At 34.9% G+C, this 20417-nt stretch overlaps 3 protein-coding genes across 3 annotated transcripts; 1 reads left to right on the forward strand and 2 right to left on the reverse strand.

The window, feature by feature from the left end:
• The first annotated feature begins 3196 nt into the window (after positions 1 to 3196).
• Positions 3197 to 6360, forward strand: LOC142630586 (putative apyrase 7). The gene is made up of 2 exons (XM_075804601.1): positions 3197 to 4904; positions 5619 to 6360. The coding sequence occupies exons 1-2, from the start codon at positions 3758 to 3760 to the stop codon at positions 6164 to 6166; spliced, it is 1695 nt and encodes a 564-aa protein (XP_075660716.1). The 5' UTR covers positions 3197 to 3757; the 3' UTR covers positions 6167 to 6360.
• Positions 6361 to 8096: 1736 nt separating this feature from the next.
• On the reverse strand, positions 8097 to 10103 carry LOC142630442 (uncharacterized). The gene is made up of 2 exons (XM_075804437.1): positions 9836 to 10103; positions 8097 to 8770 (listed from the first exon to the last, which is right to left on the reverse strand). The coding sequence occupies exons 1-2, from the start codon at positions 10030 to 10032 to the stop codon at positions 8317 to 8319; spliced, it is 651 nt and encodes a 216-aa protein (XP_075660552.1). The 5' UTR covers positions 10033 to 10103; the 3' UTR covers positions 8097 to 8316.
• A 1117-nt stretch (positions 10104 to 11220) lies between these two features.
• LOC142630782 (CRAL-TRIO domain-containing protein C3H8.02) lies at positions 11221 to 15624 on the reverse strand. Its single transcript, XM_075804834.1, has 7 exons — positions 15391 to 15624; positions 14408 to 14560; positions 13865 to 14011; positions 13071 to 13223; positions 12353 to 12475; positions 11852 to 11976; positions 11221 to 11523 (listed from the first exon to the last, which is right to left on the reverse strand). The coding sequence occupies exons 1-6, from the start codon at positions 15523 to 15525 to the stop codon at positions 11899 to 11901; spliced, it is 789 nt and encodes a 262-aa protein (XP_075660949.1). The 5' UTR covers positions 15526 to 15624; the 3' UTR covers positions 11221 to 11523; positions 11852 to 11898.
• Between the last annotated feature and the right edge of the window lie 4793 nt (positions 15625 to 20417).

The following is a 20417-nucleotide window of genomic DNA, read 5'->3' on the forward strand; positions in this document are numbered from 1 at the left end:
AGTGCCCAAGAGCTTATAAAGTCATGATTGAATTTACACTTAAGTTTATGTAGAACATTAAAATCATAACATGGTGCCACCTAGATCGACATCAATAGTCAAAGAAAAAACCAAATCCTTTAGCATGAAGTCAGTAGGTGTTTTCTATATACATATGAATATCAAACCGGACAATATAAACTATAGAAATAGACACATTTAAAATTATCGTCTTTAAGCCCAGGCTATTAACATAACCCTGATAAAAACTATATATGATTGAAATCATGAAAGGCATTAAGGTAAGGAACACATATACTAAACCATTATTTCAAAAAAAAAAAAAATACTAATCCATTATTAGAGCACCAGCATTGACTGTGGGATATGCCAAATGTAAGGCTCTTATCCCATTTAGTCTCATTTAAGCCTAGCACTAGTTGTGGTAAACTATCATTATTGTAAAAAAAAATAATACAATTGAGCTACAATGCGGTTCTAAATGTAGAACTGCACTGTAGCTCCAATGGTATAAATTTTAATCTATTTTATCCATTCTTTTCTCTCTCTTTCTCTGTACGTCTTCCAGCTCTTCTCTCCCTTGTTCTTATTCTTGTTTTGCCCTCTCTAGATCGGCATGGTGGGTTTCCAGATCGGCGGTGGTGCAACGGCGTTTTTCCTTCTCCGGCAACTCTCTCTCTCTTTCATATTTCCTTCTCCGAGTGGTGGGTTTCTAGATCGGCGAGATCGACGGTGGTGGGTCTCCGCTTTTTTCCTTCTCCAGCAACTGTCTCTCTCTCTTTCATTTTTCCTTCTCCGTGTGGGTCAACAAAATCAACTTCCTTCAAGCTTCCCAGCGGCGAATCTGCTTCCTTCGAGCTTCAACAAAATTGAGCTACCCAGCGGCGAATTGAGCAATCCGGTTTTCATAAATTTTTGTTGTGTTTGTGGGTGAAGATTGTATGGCTTCGCAATGGTTAGCGATGGAGATCGCGGTGGGTTAGTGTTGGGTCAGGTGGGTTGTGTGGGTCTGGTGGTGCAGCGGCGTGGGTTTACTGGTGATGGCTCCGATGGGTTGCCGTGTTTGACTGTAGGTTGCTTTTTTTTTTTTTTTTTTTTTGTGGTGTTGATGGTCGGAGAGGGTGGTGTTGATGGTCCGGTTTTTTTTTTTTTTGGTATTGACGGTAGATTATGGGTTGCCGGTGGTGGAGGTGGTGTCAGTGTCTGTAGTGCAGCGGTGGTGGTGATTGTGTTGTATTGTAAATAAGGGTGATTGGGGGATATATTATTTTATTGTGTAGATATATTATTTTATTGTGTAGATGTATTATTTTAATGAGTAGAATAGAAAAATAAAAGTTTTGATGTTGAGGTATTGTAAAATGGTATGGTATAATTGATAAATTAGATTTTTGGATGGTAAAATAGGATAGAATTAGAAAAAATGAATGTGAATGCTCTAGTAGCGAAGGAAAAATGTCACTGTCCCACTTGGACTAGTCTAGCCCTATGAAGTTTTTTCTTTTGAAGAGGGCATGGATTTTGCCTGTTGTCCCATCTTGTTCCCACCCCACCCCACTTCATGTGTGTACAATCTCTCTCTCTCTCTCTCTCTCTCTCTCTCTCTCTCTCTTAATCTTTTTTCCCCTTGTACCTCTAACTCTAATCACACCAAAGGAATCTCATTAAAAATACCAAAGTGACTCCACCTTACTCCATTACAACCTATCCTACTTCTATTTCACATGGGTTTTTCTAATCTCGAAGAAGGCATGAAATTGGGATGAGCAGATAGGATACTCATGATCTTGAATTCTTATTTGATGTAAGGATAACATGTGTAGCCTCATTTACATTGTTGCAACCATTATTCATATTACCAACTCTCATGATTTGGCCTATGAGGGCGTTTGGATTCAACTGAAAAGGGCTGCGTTTTGCGTTTCAGCGTTTTCAACCTTTTTTTTTTTTCCCCAGCCACAGTTATTGACCAAGTCTTTCGTGAACAGTGCATCCGTGCACTGTTCACGGACCCACAAATTTCACTTTTCAGCAACTTTTTCATTAAAAATGGGTTCCGCGGTACTATTCACACATTTTAAAATTATTTTGCTACAGTGTTTTCAGTTTTCAGCAATAAGTTCTATCCAAACAGACCCTATGTCTTTGTCCCATTGTCATCCCCAATTATTTTAATTTCTTTTTATATCACCCTTGATTGTAACTAGCAATAAAGTCAGGGTCACAACAAAAGTTCACAACACCCAATTTGTCTACCACTTCACACATGAGTTATTAAAAAAATCAATTGGTCTATTAAAAAAAATTGGAGATTATGATGGGTCCATGTTTGAGGTGGTAGGAAAATTGGAGAGTGTTGTGAAATGAATAATGATAGGGACAGTAAAATTTTACTATATAAACCTTACAATATAATGTGTTACCAATCACAAAAAACAATTCAAACATTCGTTGAAAAAAAGATAGTTTTAACAAATGACGTCTTTTGATGGTTGCTCCTCATCATCATAGCAAGACATCAATTTTTAGAGATTTTGCAAGTTGAACTAATTGAAACTCACTATTGCCACATTAGTTTGTAGTACATTTAGCATTGTCCTTGTGAAATATTAGTTAAGAAAGTCGAGATATACAACTTTTATCACAATTCTAGATTGTGATTGGCCGAGAAAAAGTAGTGACTTCATATAAAAATAATTGTACATCACTTAAACAAATTACGATAAATGATTGCTACTTGCTACTAAAAATAAAGTTAGGGGTACAACAAAAATTCCCAACAATTTAAAAAGATTCCTAAATTAACTTGTAACCTCATACATGTGTTGATGTGCCCATCACAGTTTGCAATTTGAATCTTTCTTACGAATAGATATGTTAATTTATCATCGTGTACCTTTTGTGTGGTGGTTACTCTACAAGTATAAATGTTTGTGAGGTATGGGAGTCAAGGGCTAAAATTCAAGTTTTCAGGAAGAATCTTTACATACATATATATTTAGATTAAATTAGAGTAGAAATTCTATGTTGTATCGAAAAAAAAATGTTAATCTGAGAATATTGTGAAATTAAGGTGTGACACGTGACTTTGCTGCTAACTGTTTATGTTTTGTTTCTAAATTGGCACCTAACTAACTCGGCACGTGCCAAACAGCAACTCTATTTCAGTGTTTTTTTTTGTTTTTCCCAAGAATACGATTGAGATGCCAAGCTGACCCGACTCTCTCTGGGTCACACTCTCTGTGATCTCTCATCCTCATCAGAGATTCGCAGGGACTAGTACAGTTTCCATGGTTTCAGAGACCAGCTAGGTACTCTATTCTCTCATTTCAATTCCCAGGTCACATCTGAGCACATATAATCACGCCCTTTTTTTATTAGTCAAAGTTGCTATATTCTAGGTTCTAGAAAATGGTGCAAATTGTAAACTTATTGTTTTCATATTAGTTACACAAATTCGTATTGTGTGTGTGTTTTTATTGGCTCAATTGGGTTACAGTTACATAAACTAGAGGGTTTTTTTTTTTTTTTTGATGCAAAGATGAAGTAGGAACTAGAAAGCTGTAAGATTTGGCATTATGTGATATCTGAATTGAGTGGTTGTGGGTGTATTTCATTAATGCTTTTGCAAATTTATAGACCCATTGGGGTGTTCTTACAATTAGTAATAAATTTAGCAAGCTTTTGAGGGCAAAAAAGAAAGTGGGGTTCAAAGAGTTAGTAGGATTTGGCATGGATTTATGTTGGTAATAGTGATATGGAACCCAAATCGCCATCGAAACTTAAGCTCTCAATCACGGGATTCACTCGGTATAAACGCGTGTTGAAAACAAGTATCATTGTTTTGGTTGTGGTGCTGTTACTGGTTGGTGTTTACTTTGTATTTAGCCCCGGAAAAGGCCGAAGTGTATTTAAGGAGTCGTATTTTTGTGTGGTTGTGGACTGTGGAAGCTCGGGGACACGAGTGAATGTGTATGAGTGGATGTCAGAAGGTGAAAGTAACATGAAATTTCCTCTTTTGTTGCATTCTTATCCTGACAATACAACCAAGAGTTCACTTTGGAAGAATTCATGTCAGTATCACTGTATGCAAACTGAGCCTGGATTAGATAAATTTGTCGGCAACTCATCAGGGGTGAGAGTGTCTTTGGAACCATTGATTTTATGGGCAGAACAGGTGGTACCTCGTGAAAGACATGCAGACACTCCAATTCTTGTTTTAGGTACTGCTGGGTTAAGAAGGTTGGCTATTGACAATGCTAGGCAGGTTTTGGAGGATGTAGAGGCTGTTGTGAAGGAGCATGCATTTTTGTATAGGAAGAATTGGATAAGGGTATTGAGTGGGAAAGAAGAAGCTTATTATGGCTGGGTCGCTCTGAACTATAAAATGGGGAGATTTGGAAATTATTCAGAGTCACCCACTTTGGGACTTATTGACCTGGGAGGTTCCTCGTTGCAGGCTGTGATGGAAATAGATGATACAAGAGAGGACACACACTTGGTGAGATCAAAGATTGGTTCAACGGAACATCAGATTTTAGCATACTCGTTGCCAGCTTTTGGTTTGAATGAGGCATTTGATAGGAGTGTTGTCATGCTCAGCCAAGCACAATGGTTCAAAGAAAATACTCATAATACATTAGAAGTCAGACATCCTTGTCTTGGTTCTGATTTTGTACAAAACTATAGCTGCTCTGGTTGCTTAGGGCTTAATTCTAGTTATCAGAATATTTTCAGTGGACAAACATGGAATGCTGAATCTCCTTCTTTGCATCTGGTTGGAGAACCCAATTGGGAGCTATGCAAAGGACTTGCAAAGGCTGTCGCCATCAATTCAAGCAGTTTAGATTGGTCACAACAAACAGTTGGTACAAACTGTAAAGCAGGCTCATCCTCTTATGGTGGTGAGTACTACTATTACCATTCATTCTTTACTCAGGTCGAAAAAGTATTTATTCTCGACATATACTGATCCATGTGACTTATCAACAACAAAAATAAAAAATAAAAATAAAAACCTGATATCCATGTTTTGGAGTTTACTAATTTGGTCTTGCTATGTTCTGAATTTTCTTCTGATAGCCTTAGGAATTCAATAGATTTTCCACGTCTACAAAGTAAATACTTAAAACATCATATTTCTTGAGATGTATTAAGTATTGAGAATAATAGGTTTAAGTTATTCACCAAATGAAAAATTATGCACTTTGGTTTATAAGAAATTTTTTTTGATAGGTCACTTTGGTTTATAAGAATTAAACTCTAAGCGAAGGATGGCATAAGCCATCTGAGATTCTTTTGCTCAATGATTGCTATTTTCATGGTCATAGCAACTTAATTGTTACTCAAGATAGGACAACTTCCAAGGCACCACATGTTTGGTGAAGTTGAGACATAAAGCTACCTTCGTTTATAAGTATATTATTATGTACAATGTTAAATTGGCATTTTCCAAATATTATTTCTTATGATAATAGATGGCAGTTTCAAATACCAATGAGTAGAAAGGAGTATTAGTTTTCCTTTATGCACTATGTCTCTTATACAGTTGTTCAGTTCTTTTCATAAAGGGATTTGTAGTAAGAATTCACCTTTTAAGTACCACTTGTGACATGCAGGCGGTGACTTTATTAATTTGACAGCTGCCACTTACCCCTCTGCACGCTTTCATGCTTTGTCTGGATTTTATGCTGTTTACAACATGTTAAATCTGAATCCAAGAGCTAACTTTACAAAGATTTGGGAGGAAGGTCAGCAGTTATGCTCAAGATCGTGGGCTAACTTGAGCAGTATTTCCAGGAACCAAAAATATGCTGGACAATATTGTTTCCATGTACCTTATATGGCATCTCTCATTGAGGATTCTCTTTGTCTTGGTGATAAAGAGATAATTTTTGGCCCAGGGGATGTTTCTTGGACATTAGGAGCTGCATTGGTTGAAGGAGAACAATTATTATTCAGAACTACCAAAACTGAGACTAGTATTTCTACCTTAAAAAATATGGGGATCATGTCCTCTCCAGTTGTTCTGTTTGTTTTACTTCTATGCCTTCTATTTATCATTTATCGTTGCCAAATCAAGCTGCCGATGCCAAGCAGGAATAGTGCTGCTGCTGGGGTGTCTCTGCCATCGTATGTTGCTCATCCAAAACGCCGACCTAACTAATATGCAGCTGCATGCACAAAGTATAATGGAGTCTTTGTTCATTGTTTTATTGTTCTTATACAACCACAATTCATTTATTCTTTTAGGATGGATTTGTTAGAAAATATTCTGATTATAAAAACCAATTTTGTTGTGTGGATTGGATAAACTAGTTGGCACATTCAGCGTTGGAAATCGTCTGCAACAATTCTATCCTGTCACTTGACTTTACTTGAGTGGCAATATTGGGCCAATTTCTGAACCTGGGCTGGAGCTCACTCTTAGAAGTTGATATCTGGTCCTTATTCCCAAGCTAGACCACGTTACTATGTTAATCTTGCAGTTCTCTGGACAAACTTGTTTACAAAAAAAAAATGTATACTTGATTTTGATATACATCAATACGTGTGAGCCCTGAGAATTTTACTTAAAATAGCTCCTGTCTCACCAGATGACCATACTTATGCACTATAATGCATAGGGGAAAAAAAACTTTTGTTACGGGGTACACTGCAATGTCTGCAACACATGGGCGCTGACACTTGCACGGTAGTGCTATGTGATACTTGTTAAGCTAGAGGCATTATATTGACTTGGCTTAGAAGCATGATCTAGGTACCAGTGAAAAACATGAAGGAACTAACTACACTCGAAAATAATTGATTTCAATAACAATAAAGCAATAGGCAATCACTCCTAGCATCTTATTTCCATTCGGGTTATAAGGTGGAATTTTGCGAACATGGCCCTAAGGTGTTAGCTAGGGCTAAAAGACTAGAATTCAAGATCGCATGGCTCACTAAAGACTACACTAACCTATTGAAATTCAACATTTACTCACTTGGTACTTTTGATACAACTTGCTTATTTTTGTTTGGGAATTGCTTATTTTTGTAGTTTATTTGCATAATGTGAGACAAAAAGCTAAAAGTTAGTTTATTTTCAAAAAACTAAAAGTTAGATTATTTGAAATAAAGATAAGACAAAAAGTAGTGTGAAACCCATAAACAGTTGATAATTTAAGCAAAAAACTAGTTTTTAATTAGTTGTCAAACACACATTTGAAAATTGAGTGCTTAATTAACTAACAATATTTTGGTCTCTCATTATATTCCAATTACTTTTAATCCTATGTTTGGATGGAGGGAGAGAGGGACCCTAGGAAGAGGGGGGGGGGGGGGGGGGGGTAGTTGAGCCAGATATGGCTGGATAGGTGCATGGAGAGAGGGAGGGAGAGGTGGCTGGAAGTTAGGTGCACCTCTCCAACCACCTCTCATCTATTCTCCTCTCTCCCTCCATCCAAACATACCATAAAGGACACATATGAGAGAGAGAGAGAGAGAGAGAGAGTACAAACCAGGACAACTGCATTAGAGCACTAGTATTGGTGGTGCTAAAAAACTATGTTGCTATTTTTAGCACCACTAGATACCAAAATGTAGCTACATTGGTGGAGCTAAAGCCATATTTTTTTGACTTCACAAATACTGCACAACCATACTTTTGGCTGTGCATGTAGCTCATATGTAAAAATATATTATTAAATTGTTGTGTTCACATTGCTTTTTAAAAAAAATAAAAAAATCTCTTTTAGTTGTGTTCACAAGTGCTGAAATCTCTTAGAAATCTCTTTTTAATATATATTTTTTTAAATCTCTTTTTAAAAAATAGATATTATTAAATCTCTTTTGGTTGAAATCTCTTTTAGTAATATATATTGTAAAATAAGAAGATAAAATAGATAAAGTAGCTTTCACCAATGTGGACGCTCTTACAAATTTCTAAGATCTCAGATTTCAAAACCGCATGGTGATTTTGGCAAGCCCATTGAGAATAATTCAGCTTGACATTGGTCATCAGATTTTACCCTTATTTCTATTATCCTCATTAGAAGTAACTAATAATTTTCTGTTGGCAACTTGACGACATGGCAAAAGCCCGGAGTCACAAATTACAGATAACTATCGTATACATAAATTTTATTTATACACAAGCAAGTAATGAAGTCAGAAGCACCATAGTTTTACATATTAATTATAATCATATATACAGGGTTATTTTTGGGGACATAAAATTACAGATATAGGGAATTCAAAACACAGTAATTTAAGTATTAGTAGCTCCAAGCACATAATGCAGGAACTTGCAGTGATGCCCACCCACGCCACAGTCTAGTATGTTGCTACCCCACTGGATTTACAGCCATCAAATTCTGATGCATCAACATCCACCCAAACCTCATTTACACGCCCAATAAACCGGAATGGAGAATTGTACTGTGCAATTGAGTAGGCATAACTACTTTCTGAAGAAGTTGCATTTGCCCATGGAGACCTGCTCAAGCTAATGGCAAGTTTCTCTGCCTCTTTAACAATGTTACTATCCCTAGCAAATCCAGAGAATTTCCTAACAGCAATACACTGACTGTCCCAAGCATAGGGTTTCAGGTTCAGCTCTGGGAGTGGGAGTGGAGGGCTAGCTTGGAACTTCACAGGCAAGTAAAAGCGGACAAAGTAGGCTGATGAGTGTAGAGGGCCAGCTTCTGGGACTATGCTAGTCAGGACAGGAGCTGTCATTGCAATCCGAGAGAAATTCAGATTGGCACCTTGGATATACTGGAACAACCTGTGAGATTAACAAAAAAAAAAATCTTAGCAAAATGAAAATCTGTGGAAATTTTTATTTTTATTTTTAAAAAGAGTACGCAAAGGATTTTATGAAAATTTTGAAGGAAATGTGGAGGATCCAGAATGGGCATTTACACTATACCTATAAACAGATTTAAAATGCTTATAGACGTCTTGCACTATCATAGTAATTGCAGTAAAAGGACATGATAGATTCTATGTCCATAAAAAAAGGTCAATAAATTGGTTTTCAAGTTTTGTCCCATGTCCTCACTCTCCACCCATTCTTGTGGGAGGAGAAAGCGCCATTTAAGCCCGAGCTTTTTGGCAAACCATATGTTCTCTATTAACACATGTTTTGATCATTTTGATGTGAAACAAAATCTGCATAAGAAAGGTATCTATGAAGCTGAAGGAGGTTGCAGATTGTTGTGATGTCGATATTGGTTTTACTAAGGAATGCTCTGTCTAGCTTTTAGTACTAATTGTAGTAAGAGGCACCATGAGAATTAAAATGCTGCCAATAGTTACCATTAAACAGGATGTTTTCACATTTATTTCGTCTCCTCTCAAAAACCATCTCCTTTGGCTTACATTAGTTTCAGATAATTAAAGGTTCAAAAATTACATATAATACTAGTTTGGTTCCTAAGAAAACCGAATCAGAGCAAATGCAAAAGCTGAAAAACTAAACTGAATTGTGAATTATTACATGATTTATTTTGATGGGGTCCCTGAAATTCTAAACCTTATCTGATCTGAATAAGCATTATAAGAGTCAGACAAGAAACCAAGGATCAACTTCTTTCATTTATCCTATAATTTCTCAGCAACCAATCAGAAACTGGAAATTTCACCTCGATTAAATCAACCAGATATATGAGACACAGCTGAACATATTAGACCCCAAAATACAAAACAGAAAAAGAGACACAACCCCAAAGAAAAACCCAGAACTTTACTTTGATTCCTGTTTTGTTTTCCTTCATTTTCTCATCAAACAAAGAAAAGGGTACCTAAGATTACTCAAAATCAACATGGTTTAAGAAGAAAGTAGCAGCACCTGTGGAAACCAAATTTGGTGGCTTTCTCAAAGGAGATGTCTTTAGATGGAGCAGACATCCACGTGGACTGTCTGTAGAGTCTGATCTGGAAGTCCGATTCCGAGTGAACCACAGTGTACTGTGGCGATTCGATAGCGTGGCAAAGACCCAGAAATCCAAAACAAAGAAACAGTGATATCATCCTTGGATTCTCCATTCTCTCTCTCTCTCTGTGTCTCGGACACACACACACACAAGGTGTCTCTGACTTTTTGGACAGGATTTTTGTGAGAGAGAATGACAACGTGGGACGAAATTGTCAATTTACGGTTTTGTACATGTGTGATAAACGTTGTGATGTGAAGTGAGAGTGGATTAAATTGTCAATTTGCGTTCTGTGTACTAGTAGTATATTCCATGAGATACGTGTCATGAATGTTGAAAATAATATTATTATAATAATCATAATTTTTTTTTATTATAAAATAATCATAATAATAATTTCTCTTTACTAGACACTCACATTTGTCATTGAGATTAACATTTTAAAGCTTTGACAAAAATTGGAAATATGTATTGAAGAGTTTATCTTGACTCATATTATATTTAAAAAATATGTTAAAATTTAGTTATCATTCTTGGAGTTTGGGCAAATGTCAAGACTTTTTAAAACTGATTAACTTATTCCCTAATCATGGTGAGAGAGATGAGAAAAAATGAATAATGGTGTAAAGTCCAAGTTGAGTTTAGAGATCAAATTGGTCAATTTTAAAATTTTTTGGACTTGAGTGATGTTACCCTAAAAAATATTAACTACTCATTTTGGTATACAAATTTGAGAATGACTAACACATGTTGATGAAACAAATATCAAATTCAGTCACATACACGTGGCTGTTACTTGTTAGCCGCTTTGGTTGACGTTACCTCAGTAATTTATGGATCATATGTATTTTATACCCAAGCAAGAATCTGAAACTTGATGTGGGCATTGCTTGCATCATGGGATAGCAGGAAGGTCGGACACAATTGTGGTGGAGGTGAATAGAATTTATCTTGTCCATATCAAAGCATGAATGTAGATTTACTCAAAGCAATCCTCTATCCTAGTAAATGGGTTCCTAGTTCCTACATTAGGATGGATGAAATTGAATTTCAACTCAAGCCTGAACCAGTTGAATACAGAAATTGGGAAGCTTTATGGTGCAAGGCTAAAACCGCATTTTTTGCCATTTCGCGTGTTGCTCAACAGAACTTTGCCAAACATCATCCTTGCTGGAGAGGATTTGAATGTTCAGAACCCTCTGAAAAATGCAACCGAGGTGTTGAATTGGACCATAGCATCGTTAGTGAATGCTCTTAAGCAGTTTTGTTGTTGGAATTTATATATTGGAGATAGAAATGCTTGGCAGTCCACAATTTGGCTTAATAAGCCTTTTATAGTAATAGATTTGAGCCTATTTTCATCTCAGACCTCTAATCCTTTATCCTATTTAATACAATTTTTAATAAAAAAATAAAGAGGTCAAGATCAGTTCTTTTGTCCTACTTAGCACAAATCTTCAAGAAAGGTATTTTTCTGTCATATTGGCTTAACAATATTCTACTGAAGTGCAGGACTAGGAAGAATTGAATAAGCTCAACCTGTAAAATCCCAGTCATCCTGAACAAGTTGTGAACTATCTCCACTGCAGTTCTTCTCAAGTTCCTGCATATAAAGTGTAAAACAAAAAAATAGTTCAGCAAAGGGTTATCAAAATGTGAGATTGTAACAAATACGTGTATCAAAGCAAGGGACTGTTCATTGGTGCAATAATTCCCAACTAAATGGGTTGAGATTTGGGAATGGCCACTTATGCACAAATTGTTAGACCTGATTCAAATCAGCCCTCCCAAAAACTGTGGTTTGGCAAGATCAACACTATCCCGCCTTTTTACGGTTCATTGTTTGCTTCATTTTAAGAGGAGTATTGCACAGCAAATGCAGCAAAATAAGATTGAAGTTGCGTAATTAAATGCATCATTCTTTTACCCACCAAATCATGAAACGCACAACTAAAAATTTGTATTTTAATAAGCCATTTCAGTCTCTAAAGCAAGCAGGCAATGTTGCTTCTGTAAAATATTCCTTCCTGACAATATCCACTGAGCAAAATCTCACCTACAAAAACAAATACATATATGAAATAATACGACAATAAATAAACAAGGGCAGAATGAAGTACAAAACAGCACCATGATTATTCATCTGAAAGTTATGCTTCAGATCAAGTTCAAATTCAGTGATTTGATGTCCAGGTCTCATTCTAGAAACTTGAAAAAAAAAATAGAGAATAAAAATTTGAAGAGGTGCTAAACCCTCAGCCAAAAAGGACATCTGATAGCAGCCTCAGAATTCAAGAACCAAAGATAAGTTGGTGAGTATCCAACTCTGTAATGCAGCATAAGAGTTCCTCTTGAGACTATATATTTCAAACATAAACTTACAAAGGATATCTACGTCCCTTGGAAACAACAAGTGCACAAGAAATCCATACCAGAGAAGCATATGATTTCATCATGGGCTTGGCAAGCTGCCAGATTGGCTGAAACACAAATGGAGCTTCCACAAAGAGTACTTGGCCCAATCGCTTTGGATAGTAATAGTAACACAACTCAAACTGCCAAAAAAAAGAGAGCGATGAATAAACACAAAACAAGTATGTGATTTCAGGTTCAAAAACAAAATAAAAAGTAAAAGTGATTATTTCCTTTTGATTTTGACATTTGAACTGATCAAGTATATGTTTGAGCAGCAGCAGCAGCATTGAGTAGTAGAATAGTCAATGTCAAATAAATACAAAATGAACCAGGATTTTCCTTTTACCATTTAAAAAAAATCATTCAGTGCCATGGCTTTGAAGTAATTCTTAAATCATCAACTCAACTCTCAACAATGGATTCATTGCAAGCAAAACCGGTAACAGTTGCAGTAGTATGAGTACAAGGACAAATTATAGAAAATTGACAGCAAACAGCAGCAACCTAAGGAATTTGGAAGAATACAGGGAGATACGTCTCTGCACTTGTTCACAAAAAGTACTAAGAATAAATGAAAAAGAACTCATCGGATGAAACGGATGCTTTTTATTCTTATGTGTTTTACTGTGATATATAACTTATTTGATAGTGTAATTTCCGCAAGAGAAGCATCACATGTATCCAAGTTCAATTACCCATCTAGAACGTAATCAGCAGCTATTGCATAAAAATTACCAAAAAAGCCAAAAACTTAATATCTGCATTCTTGGTGCCAAAGCCCCGAAGATCAAATATTCCGAGCAATTCTTCTTTCCCAGCTGGAAGCATACCCAATGCTTTCTCAATCAGAAACACACCGAGCTTCTCATCCTCTACAGGATCCTGCATCTATAAGTAAATGATTTTATGTTTATGACTAGAAACTAAAACCCATGCCAGAAATCAAATCGATCATCAAAGATTTTTAGTTAGAGTTTGTAGTTCTAACAATATTTTCTTGACTTCAAAATACCATGTATAAATAGAACAATAGCACATATGGTGATCCTTGGTTTTGTTTAAAAAGTCACTATAGTTTGCAATAGACTAAAGAAAATTTAGAGGAAGGGGGTTAAGTGACATTAACTGATCTAAAAAGAGGCAAAAATATTCTATGAGAGATTCATACACAAACATATTCTCAGGTACTCTTCATTCTCCCATTTGGACTGGCCATCCCTGAAGTTACTTGTTTCGACAATGACTTATGTTCTTGTAGTAAATCAAAGACAGAAAGCATGTCATGAATGGTTTATAACTGTGGGATCATGGATATAGAGACACTCCTCTAGAGTTGCAAATATGTATTCTCAGAAAGTCTACCTCATCATACCACAAAAAAGTTTATACTCCATGACAAAAACATAGATTGTAGGGTCAACGACTATATTCAAATTTTCAAGATAAACATAAAATTAAAAAAAAAAAAAATTTCTTTCAAAGCCAATATTTGCAGATTAAGAGAGTGGTACTTCAAGTTTTAGACTTACTCCAGAAAAATGCTTGGATGCCACTACTATAATCACAGGTCTGTCATTGACATCAAGAAAATCATGCACATAGCACTTTCCAGTTTGAGCTACATTTTTCACTGACTCTTCAGACAATTCAGACACCTTGAATTCTTGACGCCATTTCTTGTAAGGTACAGAAAATTGAAAAGAGAAAATAAAAGTTCATCAAAATATCCATGGTTTTTCATTCTTTTTTAACTCAAACAAATCTTCCAATGTAAACTTCAAGGGCCACATTTAAAAAAAAACCAATCAATTTTTAAGCAGCAACTAGGGATGTTTTGGAGAAAAAAATTCACAAAATAATCTTGAAAATCCAAACAACTTAAAGTGCATTTTTCTAAAACAACTGTCTCCTTGAATGTCTTGCAATTATTTTCAGACTCCATTTGCCAAGGAGTTTGAACTTTTCCAAAAAACAAAATAGTTGAATAAAATTCAAATTGAAACACCTATGCACGTGCACACAAATGCAAACATATGTTAAACTTGAGAATTTTGCAAGATTTTTGAGGATACAATGGCTTTAGTCAATTTTGCAACAGCATCTTCGATGGAAAACCTCCGGTCCTTGAGAAACCATAGGATCATATCTTCATCATCTCTTCCATTTTTGCCAATAGGGAGACTCGGGTACTCTTTTTCAAGCCTCTCTTTAACTTCCAAAACTAGCTGCATATTAGAAAACATATTTTATAAAAAATTTCACCATCATTTTATTTTATTTGATATGAAGAAACAATCAAACATGGTGCAATATCAGAAAATGTAAACACACTAATGCAATTAACCAGTTTTAGGCTCCATTCAGTTTCAGCCTCCATTAGTCCTCTCAGTCAACAGAATAGCAGTAAAATACCCATATAAGAAAATGGGTTCCTATATTTTTCTTGGGTAAAACTTAGATAGAATTCTTTAGGTATTGTACATTAAGTTCCCCAATTAAATTCAATTATATGGTTGCATTGACCAATGAACCACATTTCTGAATTTAATTGTCCTCGAAAAAGATAACATTGCTTTTGTTGTATTTGTCAATACAACTATATGGTTGAATTCAATCGAGAAACCTAAGGTGCAGCACCTAAGAAACCATACCAAGTTTTGCGCTTTTGTATTTGTCATTCCTTATATTTCCAAGCTCTATATGATTGTGAACTTGTGATGGGGTTAGTTGAATGAAAAATTTCCTTTTTTGGGACCTAGATAAACAACAAATTCAACTTGGACTAATAACACTTTACTTTTAGCACATTTCTTAAGCACCCAATAGGCAGTTCATCCATTTGGTTCCTTCAAAAACTTTAAAAAAGGAATCTTTAGCATGCTTGTAACATTTTTTGGTTTCTGGGAAAAATAGTTCACACTTTATGATTCAGAGACATAAAAGCTAAAAGTTCTCAGTAAAATATACAGTACTGAAAGCTAAAGTTCACAATGGAAAGTTAAAAAGCATGAAAAGATAGTAGAGAAAAAAAAAAAAGAGGGTATCTGAGGAGAACCTTGCGTGAGTGTTCGGATTGTGGCATAGCGATAGAGTTGTGAACAGAGAATCTGCGAGTTGGAGTGGCTTTAATGGAAAGATTACTTGGAGGGACAAATGGGTGTCGAAGTTTTTGATAAAGACGAAGTGCCATTTTAGTTCTCGAAGGTATATTTACTAAATACTTTTGTTGTTCTATCTTTCTGTCTGGGTGTCTCTAACTCAGCCTCTGGCAAGTTTTCGATAAAGATTTTGATAAAGGTGATGATGTTTGTTGTATTTGTATTTACTGGCTAATAATAAGACTACGTCGGTTTTACTTAAAAACCCACATTATTATTCTAATTTATTACAATTATTATGTTTTACGAAAAAGTTGCAAAATGAAATTTAGACCAAAATGAATCTTTGACAAAAAAATAAAAAAATGGTTTTGTAAATTTTTATAAAAGTTTTTTATTCTTAAAAAAAAAAAAAACAACATTGGTAGAACATTTTACTAAAACACAAATAGTTGGGAAGTCAATCTTGATGATTTTTATGCTTGAAAAAAAGGAGCATAGTAGGTAAAATATTGAACAATTAAGGCGATGACATATGACCTTAAGGTGAAACGATAAGGTCAGGCCTAATGAAGTCTTTATAATCACATTGCCATGATTGTTATTAAGACGAGACTTATTTTGTTCCTGTGAAGCTTTGTCAAAATAGTCTGCTATCATTGGGTACGTACATTTGTAAAGACCAAAATAAAACAACGAAGTAGATATCAATGTTTGGGATGCTGGTTTGCCGGGATGGACTTAAGAATGAGTCCAAATCTTCTCACCCACTTTTTCTACTCCACTTTATACTCCATCAATAAAAACTTGTCATGTGTTTACCTAATTAATTAAATACTGCTATTAATTAATAACGGTAGCATTAATAGCTACCGTTAGCATTAAATAACGGTAGCATTAATAACGGTAGCATTAAATACTGCTATTGATTTATTAATGCTACCGTTATTAATTAATAGCAGTATTTAATTAATTAGGTGAACACATGACAAGTTTTTATTGGTGGAGTATAGAGTGGAGCAGAAAAAGTAGGGCAGAAGATTTATACTCCTAAGGAATTAAATTGAGAGGGGGGGGGGGAAATATGAAAAAAAAATTAATGGATACTCAAAATTAATGGGTATCTATTCTAATTACTTTATTTACTCTCTAAATTGATTGGACTAGCTCTTGTCTAGTTAAAATTTCACTCTCTTAAATATATTGGTTCTTAAAATATTTTGGGGTTCAAAGTATTATAAAATGAGAATTAAACAAAAGCTTTCATTTTTGTTAAATTTTCTACATGTTTTTATGACTACGGCATTAGAGCACTCATTATCAATCTATGTATAATAGCATAAGAGCATCTCCAATAGCTTGTCCAGGTATTTATACTATCTGGAGAATAAATAGTGACATTTACTTTTTACCTACCTACTTTTTTTAAATACATTTTCCAACGGATTCTTTATCATTTCTCTATCTCATTTAAATATTATTTCTTTATTAATTCTTTATTCTTTTTTAATCTTTATTTATTCTTCCTTTATTCATTCTCAACAATTATATTTTTCAACAAAAAGTGTTACATCCACAATATTTTTTTGCAATACTTTCACAAAAATCATAACAAAATCTTATATGGAAAGTTGTTACTAGTTCTAATTTGAACTCATCACTGAAATTATTTTTTTATTTACCAATATTAGCTAATAACAATATGTTACTTAAGATTTATTGTGAAAATATTGTGGTAGCATTTTTGAATTGTCATTTCTTATTCTTTATATTATTTTTCCTTTCTTTCATCCATTTGTTTTTTTCCTCTCTTGTTTTTTCTCCACCACACACGTATACCCACTCATATCTCCATCCTCCCCTTTTTTTCTCTACTTTTTCTTTTTCTACTTGATTCCAGAACCTCTCTCTCTCTCTCTCTCTTTCTTTCTCCAGCTCTCTCTTTTTCTACTTTTTTTTTTCTTTTTCTACCTGATTCCAAGACATTCTCTAGCTCTTTCTGTGATAAGAAACAAAAAAGAGGTAGAGAGAGAAAGAACAAGCGAGAGATCTTGTTTGCTCCACCATTGATCGAAGGACATAGGCCGGCGAAGAATCGGCGATCACTGTGCCAAGCCCCGCCCGCTTGTCTTCCTACTCAAAGGAACCCAGATGGATTAGATGGCTTGTGGCTTTTTTTCTTTTGCTTTTATTGTTATGATTTGATTAGTTTTAAGCTTGTGTTTTTGAGTTTGTATTTTGATTATACTTGAGTTTAGAGATGTTTGAAAGAAATGATTGTTGTGTTTGTAGCCGTTGCAAATGTTTGTAGCCATGGTGAGAGGAGAGAGAAAGAATTGTTTTTTTTTATTGAGTTATATGATTTTTTTAAGTAGAAAAATTCATTTGGAGTTGCTATAGTTTTCTTTAGATAAGAGCATCTCTAGCAGACTCTCCAAATTTTTGTACTGTTTGGAGAGTGAACAGTTACTTTTACCATTTATCTATTTATTTTTTCAAATACACTTTCTAACAGATTCTCTATCTTTTTTTTATCTCATTTAAATATTATTTCTTCATTTCTTCATTATTCATTCTTTAATCTTTCTTTATTCTTCTTTTAATCTTTCTTTATTTATTCCTAACTATATTTTCTAACTCTCAATGGGTAAAATTTTAAAATTGTGGTTGGTTTTTTTTTTTTTCAATGGATCTCTTGAAGCACTTGAGATAACAAATAAATGGTCATGAGTTGTTAGTTTCTATTTATTCATTATTATTCACTAATTTATCACAAGATTTTTTTTAAAAAAAATTTCTAAAATGAAAAAAAAAAGTGATACGTCTACAACATTTTTCACCACACACGTACCCACCACTTTTTACAACCCATTGTTTCCACCACACACACACTCCACTATAATTACAAACCAATTCTCCACCACATACCAAAAGTTATAGAATAAAAAATATCTTCATCTTAAACTCAAAGATTCAAACAGAGAGAGGATTTTGGCAAAAAAAAAAAAGAGAGAGAGAGAGAGGAAGACCAAGCGACAAAGATGGCAAAGAAGACGATCATGGAGATGAGGTGCTAAAGGAGGCTGAGGAAGAGGATGAGGAGCGTGTAGTTCATGCAGTACAAATTGGTATTTCTCCACAACTGATTTGCTGCGCCTCCATAGCCAGTTGTCCTCCTCCCTACCGCTGACAAAATGCGGTTTTTTGCTTTTGTTGTTTGAATTTCATTAGGCTTATGAGAAAGATTGTTTCTGTGTTTCATATCTTTCGATTGGGTTTTGTATTTTTGTTTCGATTGTGGTATGTTTTAGTTTGTAACTGTTGAGATAGAGAAGCAAGAGAAAGCGAAGAACGAAAGAGAAAAGGGATGAGAGAGAAAGAATCATTATTTTATTTAGCCAGTGATTATTTTAAGAGTGAAATATATTTGGAGTAGCTACAATAATTGCTACAGTGCTCCCTAGCTCAAGAGAGCTACTATAGCAACTTCAAAATAAAATTGGAATAGTTTTGCTTTTAGAGAAGCTATTCAAGTGAGTTTTTGGTGTGTTTGTTCTCCAAAATTGGTTTTAGGGAACTTATTGGAGATGCTCTAAAGAGCAAATTTGCATACCCAATTCCAAAAATCACCGACATCAATCCATGTAAACTTGTGTAAAATAAGATAAGTTATAGTATTCATGTAAATATATATAGTTACTATTCATATGCAAATCTATGTTTTAATACTTTTTATCATATATTGAGTGAGAGAGATGATTTGAGAGAGTAATAAAAAATTGATCAAGATATAATATTTTAAGGAAATGTAATATAAAATAGATAATTTGATGTAAATGTTTTAACTTTTAAGAAGTGGTTAAATAAAATAAAATAAAAATTCTTACCTTAAAATGGACAATTTTTTTTTTTAAAATTTTATTTATGTAAACTCTTAAACTGTGTTAGTGTATCTCAGGTAAGAGCATTCTCATCAAAGCTTTCAAAAATTTTAGCATTTAGTATCTCAAAAAATTACTTTATCAATTTTAACAACTTACTTTACAATTCATTCTACATCAAAGGTTTTATATTTTTTTCCACTTCATTAAAATATTATTTTTTAATTATTTTTTATTTTCAATCTCATCTCTTCCACTCCCCACAAATCTACTGTCACTGCCCACACCCATTGCCACCACAGCCACAGCCACAGCCATAGTCACCACAACCACCACCACCATCCACAACCTTAACCCTAACCACCATCAATCACCATAAACCAAAATCCACTCACCCACCCACCTACCACCACCGTAAACCCCAACCCAAAATCAACCCACCACTAGCCACCACCACCACCACAAACCATACCCACCATCAACCACCATCAACCAAAACCCACTCACCCACCTACCTTCCATCACCATGAACCCCAACCCAAAATCAATCCACCACTAGCCACCAACACCACAATCCATACCCATCCACAACCAACACCTAAAGCCACTTCGATCAACCCATGAACCCAATCACAAAAATCAAATCCCACCAAAATAAATCAAAACCCAACAAAATTAAATTCATTGATATCAAATCACAAAACTCACTACAGCCCAGCCATTACAACCTAGCCCAGCCACACTGAAATCAACCTATGATCCATGAGGAAGATGCGAATAGAGATGCTAAAATTCTTGTTGGTATAGAGTCCGTGTAGTCGTCGGCCTTCCCAATGCAGAGACCCACGATCCACGAAAAACCACTACAGCCTAGCCACACCTAGCACTACAGAGTCCCACAAACTGGAGAGGCAGTCAGGCATAGAGAAAGGGAAATGGAGGGGTAGAGAGAAAGTGACAGAGAGCACGGGAGAGAAAGTGAAAAAAAAGGAAGAAAATAATAAAATATAGTAGCATCTTGCTACAGTAAGGTCTCGTTTGGGAGGAGGGAATGGAAATGAATGAAAAGAATAATTTTAGAATATTTTTTCCTTCCCTTGTTT

This window comes from Castanea sativa, chromosome 4 (assembly GCF_040712315.1).
Source record: "Castanea sativa cultivar Marrone di Chiusa Pesio chromosome 4, ASM4071231v1".
NCBI classification, from domain to species: Eukaryota; Viridiplantae; Streptophyta; class Magnoliopsida; order Fagales; family Fagaceae; genus Castanea; species Castanea sativa.